General features: G+C 37.0%; 1 protein-coding gene across 1 annotated transcript in view; it reads right to left on the bottom strand.

The window, feature by feature from the left end:
• The window catches only part of LOC126268153 (synaptic functional regulator FMR1), a gene marked incomplete in the record, with an annotated part of 168,304 nt that overhangs the window by 142,231 nt on the left and 9,621 nt on the right, over positions 1-16,452 (bottom strand). Inside the window, 1 exon segment of the mRNA XM_049973698.1 lies at positions 15,468-15,704. Within this exon segment, the coding sequence (XP_049829655.1) occupies positions 15,468-15,704 (237 nt within the window).

Raw genomic sequence — 16,452 nt, 5'->3', positions numbered from 1 at the left:
AGACTTTCTGGAAGGTGTGATTCCGCACATATCTTATGAAAGCATGAGGAGAAACTGCTTGCCTTTTCCATATGGGTGACAAATATTCTTCTGTGGACCTGCAACAGCCTATGGAATCCAACAGTATGACAATTCTTTGTGGCATAATGCAGCTGAGTGGGTGGAGAGGAGGGGGGGAGATCTGAATTATGATGCCTATTTAACTGTATACATACTTTGTAAGCTTCACAATATATTTTCAGAAATAATGAGATTTTCTGTCTGTACAAAACATCCATCTTTTATTTTAAAGTGTTTACATCACATTTATAATTTCAGGTGCCAAATCATTTACTACTACTACCTACTACTACTACTACTACACAAAAAGGACCCCACTACTTCAAAACAAACTTAATTATTGCATCACCTCAATTACATATCTTTTGCATTTTATTTAAAAAATGCTGAACTGCCTAGATACACCTCTCACTACTGTGTGTTCATAGGAAAATTTCATGGAGTTTCACAAATCAAACATATGTGTAACTGTCACAGAAAAACTACATACTCTAGTAATTTAGCGAAACTATCCCTTCATTCCTTTGCTTTGCTCTAACCACCCCTTTTTACATTCAAAATAAAGTCATCACAGAGGGTAATATGCAATCCTCAAATAGATTCACTCATCTTAAACAGGGTCACAAAAATTGCATTTACAAGTCAGAACTACAAATACAGTGTGTTTCAACATGGCAGTTGGAAACTTTCAGGGTTGGGTGGTAGGAGCGCGCGCGCACACACACACACACACACACACACACACACACACACACACACACACACACACACACAGAGAGAGAGAGAGAGAGAGAGAGAGAGAGAGAGAGAGAGAGAGAGAGAGAGAGAGAGAGAGTGTGTGTGTGTGTGTGTGTGTGTGTGTGTGTGTACACACAAGAAAGGAAAGACACCAACAGGGCAATAAAATGATTATGCTTGCCAGGAGACATCACCCGTAGTGCGAATGACTTTTTGAAACCAGATATACGGGTTCTTTAGGTTAACAAGACTATTTGCTTCAACTTTTGTAATGTTACTGAGTGTTACACAAAATTCCATTCTTTTTACAATTACTTGTAAATGAGTGAAAGGCTGCAGTGTGCAATACCTAGGATCTTAACCTATGTAACCGTATGGGTATTACAACCTGCAGCCACTCACTGTGGTAGGCCCTCATTTACAGGTAATTGACAATAAAAATTTCGTAATTCTGTGATCCCCAATAACATTAGAAAAGTAAAATTATGTAGTCTAGTTGTGTGGTGGAGTGGAGAGTATAATAGCTTCACATGCAAAAGGTTGTGGGTTCTATGATTCACAGGTGTAGTGGATTTTTTTTAAACCTTTATTGAAATCACTCATCACTATGTTTATTCAGTTAATTAGTTTAAATGTAATTTTTAATTTCTATTCCTTTGTCACATTATTTTGATCACCATATCAACTTTTCTCATTAATTTTATTTTCTTTATGTCATTCTTTTTCCAATCTGAATTTTTGTAAACATTAATTCAATTACCTTAAATAAAACTTTTACCCTCAGCATAGTATGTGCCGATTTGAAACTACCTGGCAGATCAAAACTGTGTGCCGAACCGAGACTAACTCTAGACCTTCGCTTTTCGCTGGCAAGTGCTCTACCGGGTCCCAAGCTTGGGTCTTGGTCCAGCACATAGTTTTTATCTACCAGGAACCTTCATGAATTCATTATAATATACAATTTCAATCTACCAGTTAAAGAACAAATGACCAAATATTGTATACACATGAAAAAAAGTTTTGGATCACCCCAGTTCACAGAACTGTGGCAGATAGATGTTGAATATGGATATTGTATCGCAGATACAGTCACTGACTTTTCAGAGGTGTCACTAAACCTGCCCAAGGATGTAAACAACCACGTGACTATTAGAGGGGGTCCAACAGCCGATCAGTTGCAGTCATTCCACCAGGAAAGAGGTACATGGATCATGCTGTCTGAAGTTCAATCATGCCTAGATGGTCACTAACGTGGTTCGATCACATCCGCATTGTTACTTTGTGCCAGGAAGGGCTCTCAAAAAGGAAGTGTCCAGGCATCTCTGAGTGAACCAAAGTAATATTGTTCAGACATGGAGGAGACAGAGACAGGAACTGTCAATGACATGCCTCTCTCAGGCTACCAAGGGCCACAACTGCAGTGGATGACCACTACCTATGGATTACAGCTCTGAGGAACCCTGACAGCAACACCACCATGTTGAATAATGACTTCTGTGCAGCCACAGGACGTTGTGTTATGACTCAAACTGTGCGCAATAGGCTGCATGATGGTCAACTTCATTTCTGACGTCCATGGTGAAGTCCACCTCTGTAACCACGACACCATGCAGTGTGGTACATATTGGCCCAACAACATGCCGAATGGACTGCTCAGGATTGGTATCACATTCTCTTCACCGATGAGTCGCATATGCCTTCAACCTGCAATTGTTAAGAGACTTGTTTGGAGGCAATCTGGTCAGCCTGAACGCCATAGGCACACTGTCCACAGAGTGCATCAAGGGGGAGGTTCCCCGATATTTTGGGGTGGCATTATGTGGGGGAAAACGTACACCGCTGGTTGTCATGAAAGGCGCCGTAATGGCTGTACGATATGTGAATGCCAACCTCCGACGATAGTGCATCCATATTAGTGAGGCATTTATCTTCATGGATGATAATTTGCACCCCTGTCATGCACATCTTGTGGATAACTTCCTTCAGGGTAACGACATTCCTAGCGTGGCCAGCATGTTCTCCAGACATGAACCCTACAAACATGCCTGGGATAGAATGAAAAGGGCTGTTTATGAACGACGTGACCCACCAACCATTCTGAGGGACCTACGCCGAATCGCTGTTGAGGAGTGGGGGCAATCTGGACCAACAGTGTCTTGATGAAGTTGTGGGTAGTATGCCACAATGAATACAGGCATGCATCAATACAAGAGGATGTGCTACTGGGTATTAGAGGTATTGGTGTGTACAGCAATCTGGACCACCACCTCTGAAGGTCTCCATATGGTGGTACAATATGCAATATGTGGTTTTCATGAGCAATAAAAAAGCGAAAATGATCTCTATGTTGATCTCTCTTCCAATTTTCTGTACAAGTTTCGGAACTCTTAGAACCAAGGGGGTGCATAACTTTTTTTGTTGTTGTGTGTATTTATATTGACTGTGTAGTGGTGTAAAAATTAATTTTCATAACCAGACATGCAATTTTTCTGCATGGTAATCATCACAAAAACATTTAAAACATAATCTAAATACCTGACGCACTATGGGCAAAATAACGCTGAGGATGAAATTCAAACAAAATGAGAGATATGTATAATTAATGCAATAATGCGGACAAAACAACAGAATGATAAAAGAAATTAAACTGAAATCAATACATAAAATTAAAGATGACGTAAATAAAATAGAAAGAAACTTCCACATGGGAAAAATATATTAAAAACAAAGATTCCAAGACTTACCAAGCGGGAAAGCGCCGGCAGACAGGCACATTAACAAAACACACAAACACACACACAGAATTACTAGCTTTCGCAACCGATGGTTGCTTCTTCAGGAAGGAGAGGGAAAGACGAAAGGATGTGGGTTTTAAGGGAGAGGGTAAGGAGTCATTCCAATCCCGGGAGCAGAAAGACTTCCCTTAGGGGAAAAAAGGACAGGTGTACACTCGCACACACATACACACACCATTGCAACAAACACTATATTTGTTGTGGAAAGAAGGCAACATCTCCATTTACGAGAGCCTACTGGCACACCACGGGAGTCTGGTCATGTTGACCTCAGACTGAATGCAATGGGAAGGTGATTATGTTTTTGCAATCCTCACAATTGTTTTACAAGAAACATACCACTAAGTTCTGAGGTGTCTAGGGCTGTGCGCCAATTTCTCATCCCAAGTGTGAACATTAACAAGTTTTCTATCCAATTAGATAAAGGAGAACATTTCTATTTTTAGGCTATAAATATCTCTGTGCAAATAACTACTAACATATTAAAAACAAAGATTCCAAGACTCACCAAGCGGGAAAGCACCGGCAGACAGGCACAATGAACAAAACACACAAACACACACACAGAACCACCAGCCCTCGCAACCGACGGTTGCTTCCTCTCCTTCCTGTTTGTGTGTTTTGTTCATTGTGCCTGTCTGCCGGCACTTTCCCGCTTGGTGAGTCTTGGAATCTTTGTTTTTAATATGTTTTCCCATGTGGCGGTTTCTTTCTATTTTATTTACATCATCATTAATTTGAACCCAAATAACTACTAACGTGTACGTATTTAAGTAATTGCAAGTCCGCACACATTTCTATGCATCTTTACTACTTACATCTAAAACAGTAAAAGTCAGCCGATGTCTGGCCACTGATGCATATTGTCATTACTTACTATAATCATAAGTAATACCATGTGCATTGCAATAGTAATCAAATGTCAGGTTCCACTCTCACCCATACATAGCTTTGTAGTAAAAGTATTCTTACTGAATGAGTCAAATAATGCATTTTTCAATTTTAATTGTATGAAGCATTTCAGCATTATTTACCGCCATGTGTCATCGTAGTAGTAGTAGTAGTAGTAGTAGTAGTAGTAGTAGTAGTATTCATGTTCATTGTTCAGCATTTGAACATTCAGCTAACAGCTCTGAACAGGAATTCACCTGAACTAAACCAACAGGAACTAATTTTTTGAGTCTAATATTCATCTCACATTCCTAAATAACTGAATTTTGTGGGGAATACTTTTAAAGATGCTTGGAAGAGTTTTTGCACTCTCAGCATTGTTCCACAATCTCTCTCTGTATGATCACTGATCATTAGTGAAGCTGTTTCAGACATAAGGCCAGAAAATGCAGATGCATTGTCTATGTTTATTGCATTCAAGTATTAAGAAGTATGTTCAATGGAATTCACAACTGCTAAGATGCCAAAGGATTATATGCTTCAGGCGAATCAATATTTTGCAAATAAAGAAACAGGATGATTTTATATGATCTAAGATATAAGGGAAATGGGATGAAGCAGTCCAGTGTGTCAATGAAGTAGCAATTTGCCAATGAAGCAGCAACTTTCAAGAGGCATACAAAAAAAAAAAAAAAAAAAAAAAAAAAAAAAAAAAAAAAAAAAAAAAAAAAAGAGAGAGAGAGAGAGAGAGAGAGAGAGAGAGAGAGAGAGAGAGAGAGAGCTGAACTGAACAGTGGTAATGTGTTTCAAGGAGGGAGGGGGATAAAATGAAGAAAATGAGTACTTAGATTTCTGGCAATGGATGAACAAATTCTTTGAATGTGAGCTGTGTTTGGACGCATCAGTGTCAAGTTTTATGTTTCGAGTTTGAACTATATATTGAATGCCGTAATAAACTATACTATCAAACAATTAACAGTAGGTGTTCATTTTAGGGACTCAGTAACACACATCTTAATTCTTTCTTTTGACTGATGAAGCGTTTAACGATCAATGACTTTTTAAATATGAGACCACTGACAGAAAATGTGTACTGCTGCACTACTTACGGAACTGATAATAGAAGTATAGAGACTTCTGACACAGTAAATTCAACACAATGTGACTGGTTTAAAATTGGTGCTCTGAAAGAACATGGTATTCAATATAACAACGTAAAAGCATTTAGAAGGGATGTGTTTGGTACATAAATAAATGGAAATTATTGAAATCATTCAAGGCACTAGTTTCAAACATGTTTTTGAAATAACCTTTGAAACAGGACACTGCACTGTCTAATTCAATGCAGGGCTTTCTATTATAAAACAAAGTGCTTTTATTTGCTGTTTATGAATGAGAAGCAGGTGGATCCAAAGGCTTCATCTCTTATTAGAAACACAATGGAACTCGGCTCCCTCAAGTCACTCTAGAGAAATCCCACTTCTTTCCCCTTCTCCAAATCATTTACCACACGTAAGACCATGTAAAGCTATCACAGGTATGCACAGAAAATGTAAATGCATTTATATATAATTAAATAAATTCAGTTGTTGTTGTTGTTTACAGCAGACTTGGAGAAGATAACTGAGTTGATTAATATGATTGTAATCCAGTGTTCAAAATATTTTACAACACATGATGCTGAAAAGAGATGACTTTGCCTTTGCAGGGAAAAGGAATCTTAATGATTAAACAAGCAAGATAAAAATCAATGTTACGCACGTAACAGACATTGAAACATTAAGTTGCGCATTCAGACTTTGAAGACACACTTATAATGCAAGTGGGCCCAGCAGGGTTGGAGATTTTCTCTGCTTGTGGACTGGATGTTTTATTATTTCATCCTCATCACAATGTGGCATTGAATGAAATAAGACTTGCACTTGGCAGCCGAACTTCCCCAGGTGGGGTTCCCAGCCAACAATGCCATATGCTCGTTTCCCCCTTTTTTTGGGCGATCTGTACCTTCTTATGGCAGATTAAACAGCTATGAAATCATTACCAAACTTTTAGAGCAAAGAACAGCTTCCAAGAAATGTTTACTGTTGAGGATATATGAATGTTTCAGAATGCAAAATATTGGCATATAAAACTGTCAACTCCTATTGCTAGGGGCAGGCAATGCAGAGTTTCAACATTCATGCATTACATGAGGTGACTGTAAAACTTTGACAATATTAATATGGCAAATACAGTACATTAAAGTGACACATGACACATGAAAATTTGTAAATTGCATATTTTATAGTCGGCTGCACAAAAGTTAACAAGAAAAGAATGGTGGTAATGTTACTGAAATCCAGGCAATGGACGATTAACCCAAACTAACTGACAAGGATGAGAAATGTATAGAGGCATGACCTTACTGTAAAAGCAATCACACAATTTATTTAGAGTAGTTTGACTGGAGTAGGGTGGGGTGGGATGATGGGAGATTGTGTCAATGCTGTTGCTCAGGCACTTCAACATTTTCCCTTCTGGAATTTATTTTTCCACTGTACTACCATTGTTTGTCATTGTGCAGTTATGAATTTGTTACCAAGCTGCCAGACCAGGTAAATACAGCCAGCCAGAATGATGTAGTCATAAGAGAGTGTCACTGCAATTAGCTCTACAGCAGCTCAGGAATGTTTCCAATTCTGTTTACGTGCCCCTTGACTGTTCCCAACACCTTAACTACATGGCTAGTTGTTAATTTTACACTTTCAATTATCTGCATTTGATCCAGGGCCTTATACTAGTAGCAATTATTTCCAAGTCCTTCAAATTTAAACTTTCCTCTACACAAACATAGCTGGATGTACCTTATCAGAACTACATCATTTGAATTTTCTTTTGAAGTCACTTGGATTAGGAGCTGGTGTTGAATTTTTGTCATTGAATGAATTCATGATCTAACTTATCTGGCAGCTTTGGTATTACGTATAATTTCACTATCTTTTAGTGAAGCTCCTTTGTAGACATCCGTAGTAATAGTATACAATTACTGTTAATAAAATGTGTGTTTGAACAATGTAAGGCTCCATGCACTGCAACGTGTTAGCTTTCAATTCATTATATATTAGTAGGGACCCGAGAAATTCACATTTTCGAATAAATCAGACTAAAGATGTAAATTTTGTCTCAAAGTGCAAAATTACCTAAGATATGGTATTTTGTAGCAAACTGTACCCAGACTGTTTTATCAGAGATAAACTGAAGTAGCTTTATTTTCTGCATAAAAAGAAAAAATTTAACCAATTTTGGTTACTAGTAATTCACCATATCTTTTGAAACACAATTTGCAAAGATCGTGCACATAATAACATGTTTACAAAATATAAAGCATGAAATCAACAATATATCAGTGCATGTGATGCTATGGTATCATGCCAGTTGCGGGCAGTTGAATGTTCTGTATAAGATGCACCCAGTGTAATATAACATAGGACTGAGTCGTGACACCTAGCCTCTTAGAACAAACAAATACATATATTAACCTGCTTACTGCAGTTCAAGAGTTGATATAATGTTGACACTTAACATGATAGTTTTAGATGGTGGGTGTTTTGAATTGCAGTTTCATCATATACTGGCTGAAGATTGGCATGAACTAACTCATTTGCAACACTGCCAAAATCAGTAAGCAATTCTGTCATACCCATTACTGAATGGGTTGTGTTGTGCATTGCTAATTATTCCATCTCTTGTTTTGTTTTGAAATGAATGAATGAAGATGCAAATCCTTGTCTACAACAGCCTTCAATTATGACTCGCATAATCAAAACAGATCAATGAAACCCACAACCATGCGTGACAAATCACAGGAATAGGTTGTCACCCTGTGAGAGAGAGGCGGGTGTTTCTTCTTCACACCAGTCCCTTCTTTTGGCTGTTTTAGTTCTGGTTTGTTTAGAATTGTGACAAACTGCCCGTGCCTGTATTTTGCACTACAGTAATTGAAAAACAAAACCTGTAAACGTATTTTGACTGTTCTGAAATTCTTCCTCTAACAGTTATTTTCAGTTCTACTTTTACACTTCGGGCATTGTAAATTCTAACTGTAGCATTGTTGAGTATGGGTCACAAGACTATGAATGCTAACGAAAGGTCAAAATTACAATTCTGCAAGATTTTAATTGTTGACCTCAGTGGGGAAAAAATGTCTAAAAACACTTCATATCGAAGAAGCACTCACTTCACCAGCAGGAAAATGCTGCTGCTTCAACATAATCTACCTTTTCTTGAAAGCTAAAATACAGCCAAAAGAAAGAAACAGACAATTCCATAGAAAATCTCTCTTAAGATTTTACAAAAGTAAATATACCAGTCAGAAAGCTCATTAACCATCAATTTTTTTTTTAAACAGACAATTTCAAAGTATTAATGTTTCGACTTTTGATACGGTTTGGTCTTCAGGCACTTAGCATGACATCTTTTTAAATTTTTATATTGATTGTTCACAAACAAAAATTAGGTGCTAATTTCACCAAAATTTATGCCACATTTTCAAGCCTCTACAGGTTCACTAATTAAAAGAGCTCCAGTTTTAAGACAGACAAAATGAAGGTTAATGTCAATTTTTACATACCTATAAGGCTAAATCGAAAGTACCATTTCAAATTTAAATATGCTGATTATGTAAGTGCATGCTAAGATCTTGTTCGCAACACAGATAAACTTATAAAGGCTTAATTTCCAATAACTGGAACATATCCTTTAAATATTTTACCATGTGATTGCTTTTAATCACATCACTGAGCTGATACCCCATATTAATTTCTGAGCCTAGTGTTAGACTGCAATATTTCACCTTCTCATTGGTAGGATGGCAAGATTCTGCCCAGAAACAATGCTTCTCAAAGCTGAGCAAGTTCTGAAGTGGAGGGAGGAAGACAGTAGTTTAACATTGCATTAACAGTGAGATCATTAGAAACAGAGTGTAAGCTTGTATTACAAAAATATGGGGATGGAGATCTGCCATGACCTTTCCTCAGGGAACTTCATGGCGTTTTGCTCGAGCAATTTAAGGAAACTGCAGTAAAACCAAATATGGACAGTCAGATACAGATCTGGACTTCTCTCCTCCCTAATATGAGTTCAGCTTGCAGAACACTGCAGTACCTCACTTGGTGATACACTATAGGGCTACTTTGTAAATAATTTATCGTTAACTCATTTTGAATGCCCACACGACACCATAATGGAATTCACTAAAAAATGAATTCCTTTATGCTGAATTACTAACAATGATTGCAAACTTCCATGAGTGCTAAACATAGCACATTCCTATGGTTTATGGTCAACTTCCTAGCAACCGAGTACTGCTCTTTAAACAAAACAAAAAAACTATTTCTTGTCAAACACTGTTTCGCGTTGGAAGATTCTTTGAGGCAAGTTTGATCACATAAATGAACTGACATTTTTTCAGTATTCAGTCCACAGAAATTTGTTGCACTTCTCCATGCAAGCCTCCTGTCTGCATAAGGGCTTAAAAGTATATCCAATTTAATCTGCTTCCTATAGTCAAACATTTGTCTGTATCATACCCTTCCACACTTTGCTGTATTATAAACTAATTCTTCAAACAATGGAAAATTCTGGACGGAATGTAAAAATATTATGAAAAGGAAAGTCGCTACTCACTATATAGTGGAGATTCTGAGTTGCAGACACACACAACAAAAAATTGTCATAAATAAAGCTTTTCCATTAAGGGCTTTGTCAACAATAGATGACACGCACACACACCTCACAAAAACGACCGCAGTCTCAAGCAACTGAAATCACACTGCTGTGTGCCTGAGACTGCAGTCTATTGTTGACAAAGGCCTTAATGGTCAGAAGCAGTAGTTGTGACACAATTTTTGTTGTGCCTATTTGCGACTCAGCTATGCTGTATGGTGAGTAGCGACTTTCCTTTTCATAAACTTATTCTTGATGTAACACGATGTGTCATATCAACTGTATAGACATGTAGATAAAATAGAAACTTCCACATGGGAAAAATATATTAAAAACAAAGATTCCAAGACTTACCAAGTGGGAAAAACACACACACACACACACACACACACACACACACACACACACACACATATATATATATATATATATATATATATATATATATATATATAAGCAGACATATTTAAAGGCAAAGAGTTTGGACAGAGATGTCCCTGCCCAAACTCTTTGCCTTTACATCTTAATACAAAACATACAGAATTATTTGAATCAAAAATTGGAAACCTTATCCAATAATTTTGGAATGTGGTATAGAATGAGTTACACATCATGAAACTTTTGAGGGAGAAACTGTTGACACATTTTACTTTGAAATGGAAAGAAGGAAACAATTCACTATTCTCGTAAATATATTATATGTGGGAAATCAATATTTAACATTTAATCAACCTTGTGCTCTGTATCTACCCTGAAAACAAAAGATTAAAGAAAGTACTTTTTCATGCTGATCACACAGTTTAAATTCTAACATGTCTCATCTCATGGTGAAGCCACATCAAATGACAGTTCAGCCAGTTTCTTAATATGCATATTACTCTAATCTTCAGATATTCAAAGATTACCATAAAACATGTGGAATTTCTTCTGTCTCAACTTTAATCGGTACTGACACACACATTGCACTGTTTTACACACCTATGGCAAATTAACAGAAACGGCATATTTTTAAGAACAACCCACAAAATGGAGTGCATTTCAAATTTTCATACCTCCTGAATTACCACACCCGAAACTCTCACAACTAAGCCTATACTGTTAGAACTGGTTCACCAATATTATAAGAAATTAGCTTTTAACAGGTTTTCACAAATCACTAATTTTGTACTTGCACTGCAGTACCACTAAAAAAGGTGTGTTCAATGCTGTTGTAATTTTACTCACACCAAGTAACATTCATTAATTTCAACAGTGATAAGAAAAATTCAGATTGAATAGGAGAATATAGCATTGCCAAACTTTTTTTTAAACATCTGCTGCTAACTTTTAAGAAGAAACTGTTTTTTCAATCTTTGAACAGAACTGACTGATTAAGATACTTGTCTCTCACTATACTGCTAATTTTGCAAATCTGTTTTTAGTGGAAAACTAGTATCCCTTTTACATTTCCTTTAAAATATAACTTTTTCTGTGTGCCTCAAAAGCACTTATAATCACCAAGGAACAAGATTATCCAGTTGATGCCTCTTTAGTCCATGATTCAAACAAAAATGTTTAGTGCAACTACAGGACCATCAGTTAAGAAATTCCTGCAATTCCACCTTGTGGAAATGAAATGGGTCTGCAGCTGGACGAAGACGAGAAGAAGAAGAAGAAGAAGAAGAAGAAGAAGTAAAAAATATCAACAGGCGTAATTTTATTCAATAATATCAACAGGCGTAATTTTATTCAATAATTTTATTTAGTTACCTGTTTCAGTAACTGGCCCCTAGTGACCCAATAAGAAATTAACTTGGGCTTATCTACTTGCCTGCAAAAAGAATGCTGATTGACCTAAGGCATCCACAAGGGACGAGGGATGGGGGTAGCCTTCCAGCCTCATGGAATCGATTACAGACTATTCACCACAGTAATCTCCCGTTCTTCTAGCACTGAATACTGAAATGCAGGTTTAACACTGCTGATCCCATCGGGAAATACAGTGACTTCAGCAATCACTGTGCATCTTAAGTCTTTTGGTCATTTCACTGTCCACAGGAAATTATGCCAGTTCCTAGTTGAGGAGGCAGTTTTGGCACTGTTCTGCCATTAAGATGGATGCTAAACTTTTCAGAACCATGCCAAAATAGTGTCTTTAATATTTTCAGACATTTCCTTGTACAGCCCTTATCAAACAACAGATCGCATAATGCAATCTAACAGTAATTTACCATTTCCTGTGGATGAAGGAGACATGTGATGACTTGCTGAATACACATGCAGTTTTATACAGCAGAGTTGTAGCATCTACTCGAGAACACAACCATGCTATAGTATAACTGTGACATTTATACTTTATCTTGGGAGCTAAACACATCAAGTAAAATATGTCTTCCTAGGGATTGCAAACTAACCCTATTGGGTGCAACACAGTTCCAAACCCAGCCTTGCTAAGAATTCTTCAGTCCAGCAGGTGTGACTGCATAATAACAGGACAAACTGAAGAAGTGAGGACCACCTCAGTTCATTCCTGGACTGTTAAAAAGGGTTCCACCAGCCAATTTGAGAGCAGATTTGGGAGATTTCCCTCATTTAGCCTAAAACTGGTTCTGGGTTAGACTTTTTCCAAGTAATTGTTCACACAGGAGAGCTGTACAAACATACCGTCATTTGACCATTAAACAGACTCCTTTATGGACAACATAGTAATAAGCATCCCTTGCATGGAGAAACAATACTCAACGGCACTGGCTGTCTTTTTAGCTTTGATGTATCATTAATCACTAGCCCAGCACAATGTCCACTGTAAAACGTGCACGTGACTACTGTGTATATGAAGGGCAAAAGAACATAACTCTGGTTTGCTGAGAATATATTCTCAGTTCGAGTATAATATTTTGAGTCTGAGAAGCCTACGTCCACTAATCACCATGGTTTTAGAAAGCATTGCTCGTGTAAAACTCTGCTTGCCCTTTCATCACGATACAATGTGAACTACGGGTGAAGGGCAACAGTCAGATTCCATATTTTTAGATTTCTGGAAAGTGTTTGACACAGTACCTTTTTCCAGTTATTCTCCATACACAAATGATTTGATGGGCGGAATTGGCAGCAATCTGTAGTTGTTTGCTGATGATGCAGTGGTACACGGTAAGGTGTCAAAGCTAAGTGACTGTAGGAAGATGCAATATGGGTTAGACAAAATTTTTAGTCGATGTGAGGAATGGCAGCTAGCTCTAAATGTTAAAAAATATAGATGAGTAGGAAAAACAAACCCGTAATATTCAGACACAGCATTACTGGTGTCCTGCTTGCCACAGTCCTGTCACTTAAATATCTGGAAAAAACACTGCAAAGCAATATGAAATAGAACAAGCATGCAAGAACTGTGGTAGGGAAGGAAAATGGTGTTCATTGGGAGAATTATAGGGAAGTGTGGTTCATCTGTAAAGAAGACCATATATAGGACACTACTGCGAGCTATCCTTGATTACTGATATATTTGGAACCTGTACAAGATCAGATTGAAGGAAGGCATATAAACAATTCAGAGACGAACTGCTATATTTGGCTGGCAGCTTTTAACAAATATTCAAGTGCCAAGGAGATCCTCGGGGAACTAAATGGGAATCCATGGAGCGAGGGCGACATTCTTCTTGAGGAACACTATTGACAGAATTAACACAACCATCATTTGAAGCTGACTGCAAAACAATTCTGTTGCCTACAACATACACTGTGCATAAGAACTTTGAAGGATAACATATGAAAAATCTGGGCTCATACAAAGCCATATAAACAGTCATTTTTCCCTGGTTCTATTTGCAAGTCAAATAGGAAAGAAAAATGTCTAGAAGTTGTACTGGGTACCCTCCACCAAGTTTTTTTTAAGTATCACTGTAGAAACAGAACCAAAAAGTTTAGCTTCCAAAATATCTTATTCAACTTTAGTTACAATAATCTATAATAAAAATAGAAAGGATGGAAGTATTGCAAGGAAACCGTTAACACAGTCAGGTGTTAAGTATGGTAAGCAACAAAATGTCAACAAAGAGAAACAAGTTTTTAATAAAGTTGATTCCTCCATTTAAATGTTTTTTGTTGCATCCATCAGAATTTTCTTAATTGTTCAGAATTTTTACATTACAGATTTGTAATGTCAGTGTCAGCCTAACATTACTGGAATATAATTTCTTTGTAAATATTTTCTATATACATCTCTTTACTTGCTTGTTATCCTGGATGTAACTACGTTACAATACAATTTCAGATTATTGAAAAAACAGTAGCACTGATATTTATATTAATATCAGAAGATTGCATTCACTACTATATATGCAACATGTTTGGCTTTCGCAGTAACGTATCTTGGACGTACTAAATCAAGAATTATGAATCCTTATCTTAGTTTTGTATACTTTCTACTCACTGGATCATCAGCTGTATCAAAAATGCCAATGTTAGGATTTTGTCTCCTCCCTGATAAATTTCTGCTGACGACTGGCAGCCCATTGCTGCACTTCAAACTAGATAAGGGATTACTTTGTTGCTGGAAAAGGTACAGACTTTTTAACAATACTACGGCAATTTGAAGACTTCGCACAGAAACTGACTCCATTAGTTCTGTGCACTAGACTGCCGATCTTAATATAATTCTTTTGCTTTACATATAGAATGGGTGGAGACAATATATGAATACCTAGAGAAAGTCTTAGTCTTCTGCTTCACCCATTAAGTGTACAACAATCACTACTCTGCACTTAATCTTTCAGGCTTATTAACGATCTTATCAGAAAACCAAGTTTCAGGTATTATTTAAACGAAAAAGCAACAGACAGACATTTAACTCCACTTTGTGTAAGCATCAAGCTTTACAGATTTATACTAAGACAAGAATTGGCATTTTATCCTGTATCTTCTACAGTGAATTGTTGGCTGCAGATGAGATAGCAGTTACCCACTGTACTATTGAAATTGTGTGTTGCGGTAGCTGGAATGTTCATACCAATAATACATTTAAAAAAATTGTTACACTGCCAAAACTCTGAAGTCTTCCTCAAAAATAAACGTATTAGGTCAGCAATAAATTTATATGTAGTAGAATGTAATATGGGTTTGATAACACTAGTAACAAAAGTAAATATAGGATCATCTAATTCTTTCAAACACATAAATGACGTAATTATTTACAGACTTCTGCATTCAACTGTTTAGTTATTTACCTTTAGCATGAAGAGCTGTACACCAATTTCTGAAATAGGGTAATACCATAGGACCAACAAGAAATTTGCTTTTACTCACCCCCCAACATTCTGCAGCTTTGTAGACTCAAGTTGCCTAGCTGCTTCTTCGGTGCGTTTGAGCAACAGAACCTTCTGTGTGAGGTTCCGAAAATGCATTTCTTGAAGCATCTGAGATCTTTTCTTTGATTGTTCACTTCGAGAAATAACACTAAGAACCCCTCGCTCAGGAACATACCGACAAATAGCAGCCTCAATAGCCCTCTGGAACTCTTTATGTGCAGAGTCCATTTTTGCACTGTAAGCATTAATCAATTCCTTCAATAATTCAATAACAGACTTTAAAACTATATTTAAAAAAATCACTATCTTATACACACACACACACACACACACACACACACACACACACACACACACAAAAATGGCAGAGAGTGCCTCCCCACTATTTCAACAGACTAATTAACAAAGGAAACTCCAACTATTTCTAAAACGTCTGTAGCAGGCCTACCACACACACACAAATATTAGGAATTTGACAGGTACAATGACTGGTCTAATCTTCATCTAAACTTTGGACAAGTCCATAGCTATTTGAAATTATGGCCTCTTGTAAAAAAAAGTGGAATACAATCTACATCACATATAGGTTATTGGGTTATCCTCTTGCCACAAAAGTAATTTAAACATGAACTTAATCTCAACACATGAAGCGACTATCTTATCACTTCTTTTTACATGGAGAAATATTACTGCCTCGTAAATTTGTCTATCTCCAGCCATTCACACTCCCTTTGGATTTTCTAAACAGCAAGGGGGATGGCATAGTAAGTTATGCAATTTTAACCATAAGCACCTTGGCTGCAATATTTTTTATTTCCAGATTTTTCTTGGCTCAGAGCCCAGCACAATGACAGTATCTTCTCTTTGCACAAGAGAGAAGTGTGTCATTAATACTCTGGACTAATTTGTCTGTTGAGTAAAGCTCCTGAATAGAGTTACTGACGAATTTAGGACAATTTTTGGCACCTGATCAAACTTCACCT

This window comes from Schistocerca gregaria, chromosome 1, assembly GCF_023897955.1.
Source record: "Schistocerca gregaria isolate iqSchGreg1 chromosome 1, iqSchGreg1.2, whole genome shotgun sequence".
NCBI lineage: Eukaryota > Metazoa > Arthropoda > Insecta > Orthoptera > Acrididae > Schistocerca > Schistocerca gregaria.
This window is presented reverse-complemented; position numbering and strand designations above follow the sequence as displayed.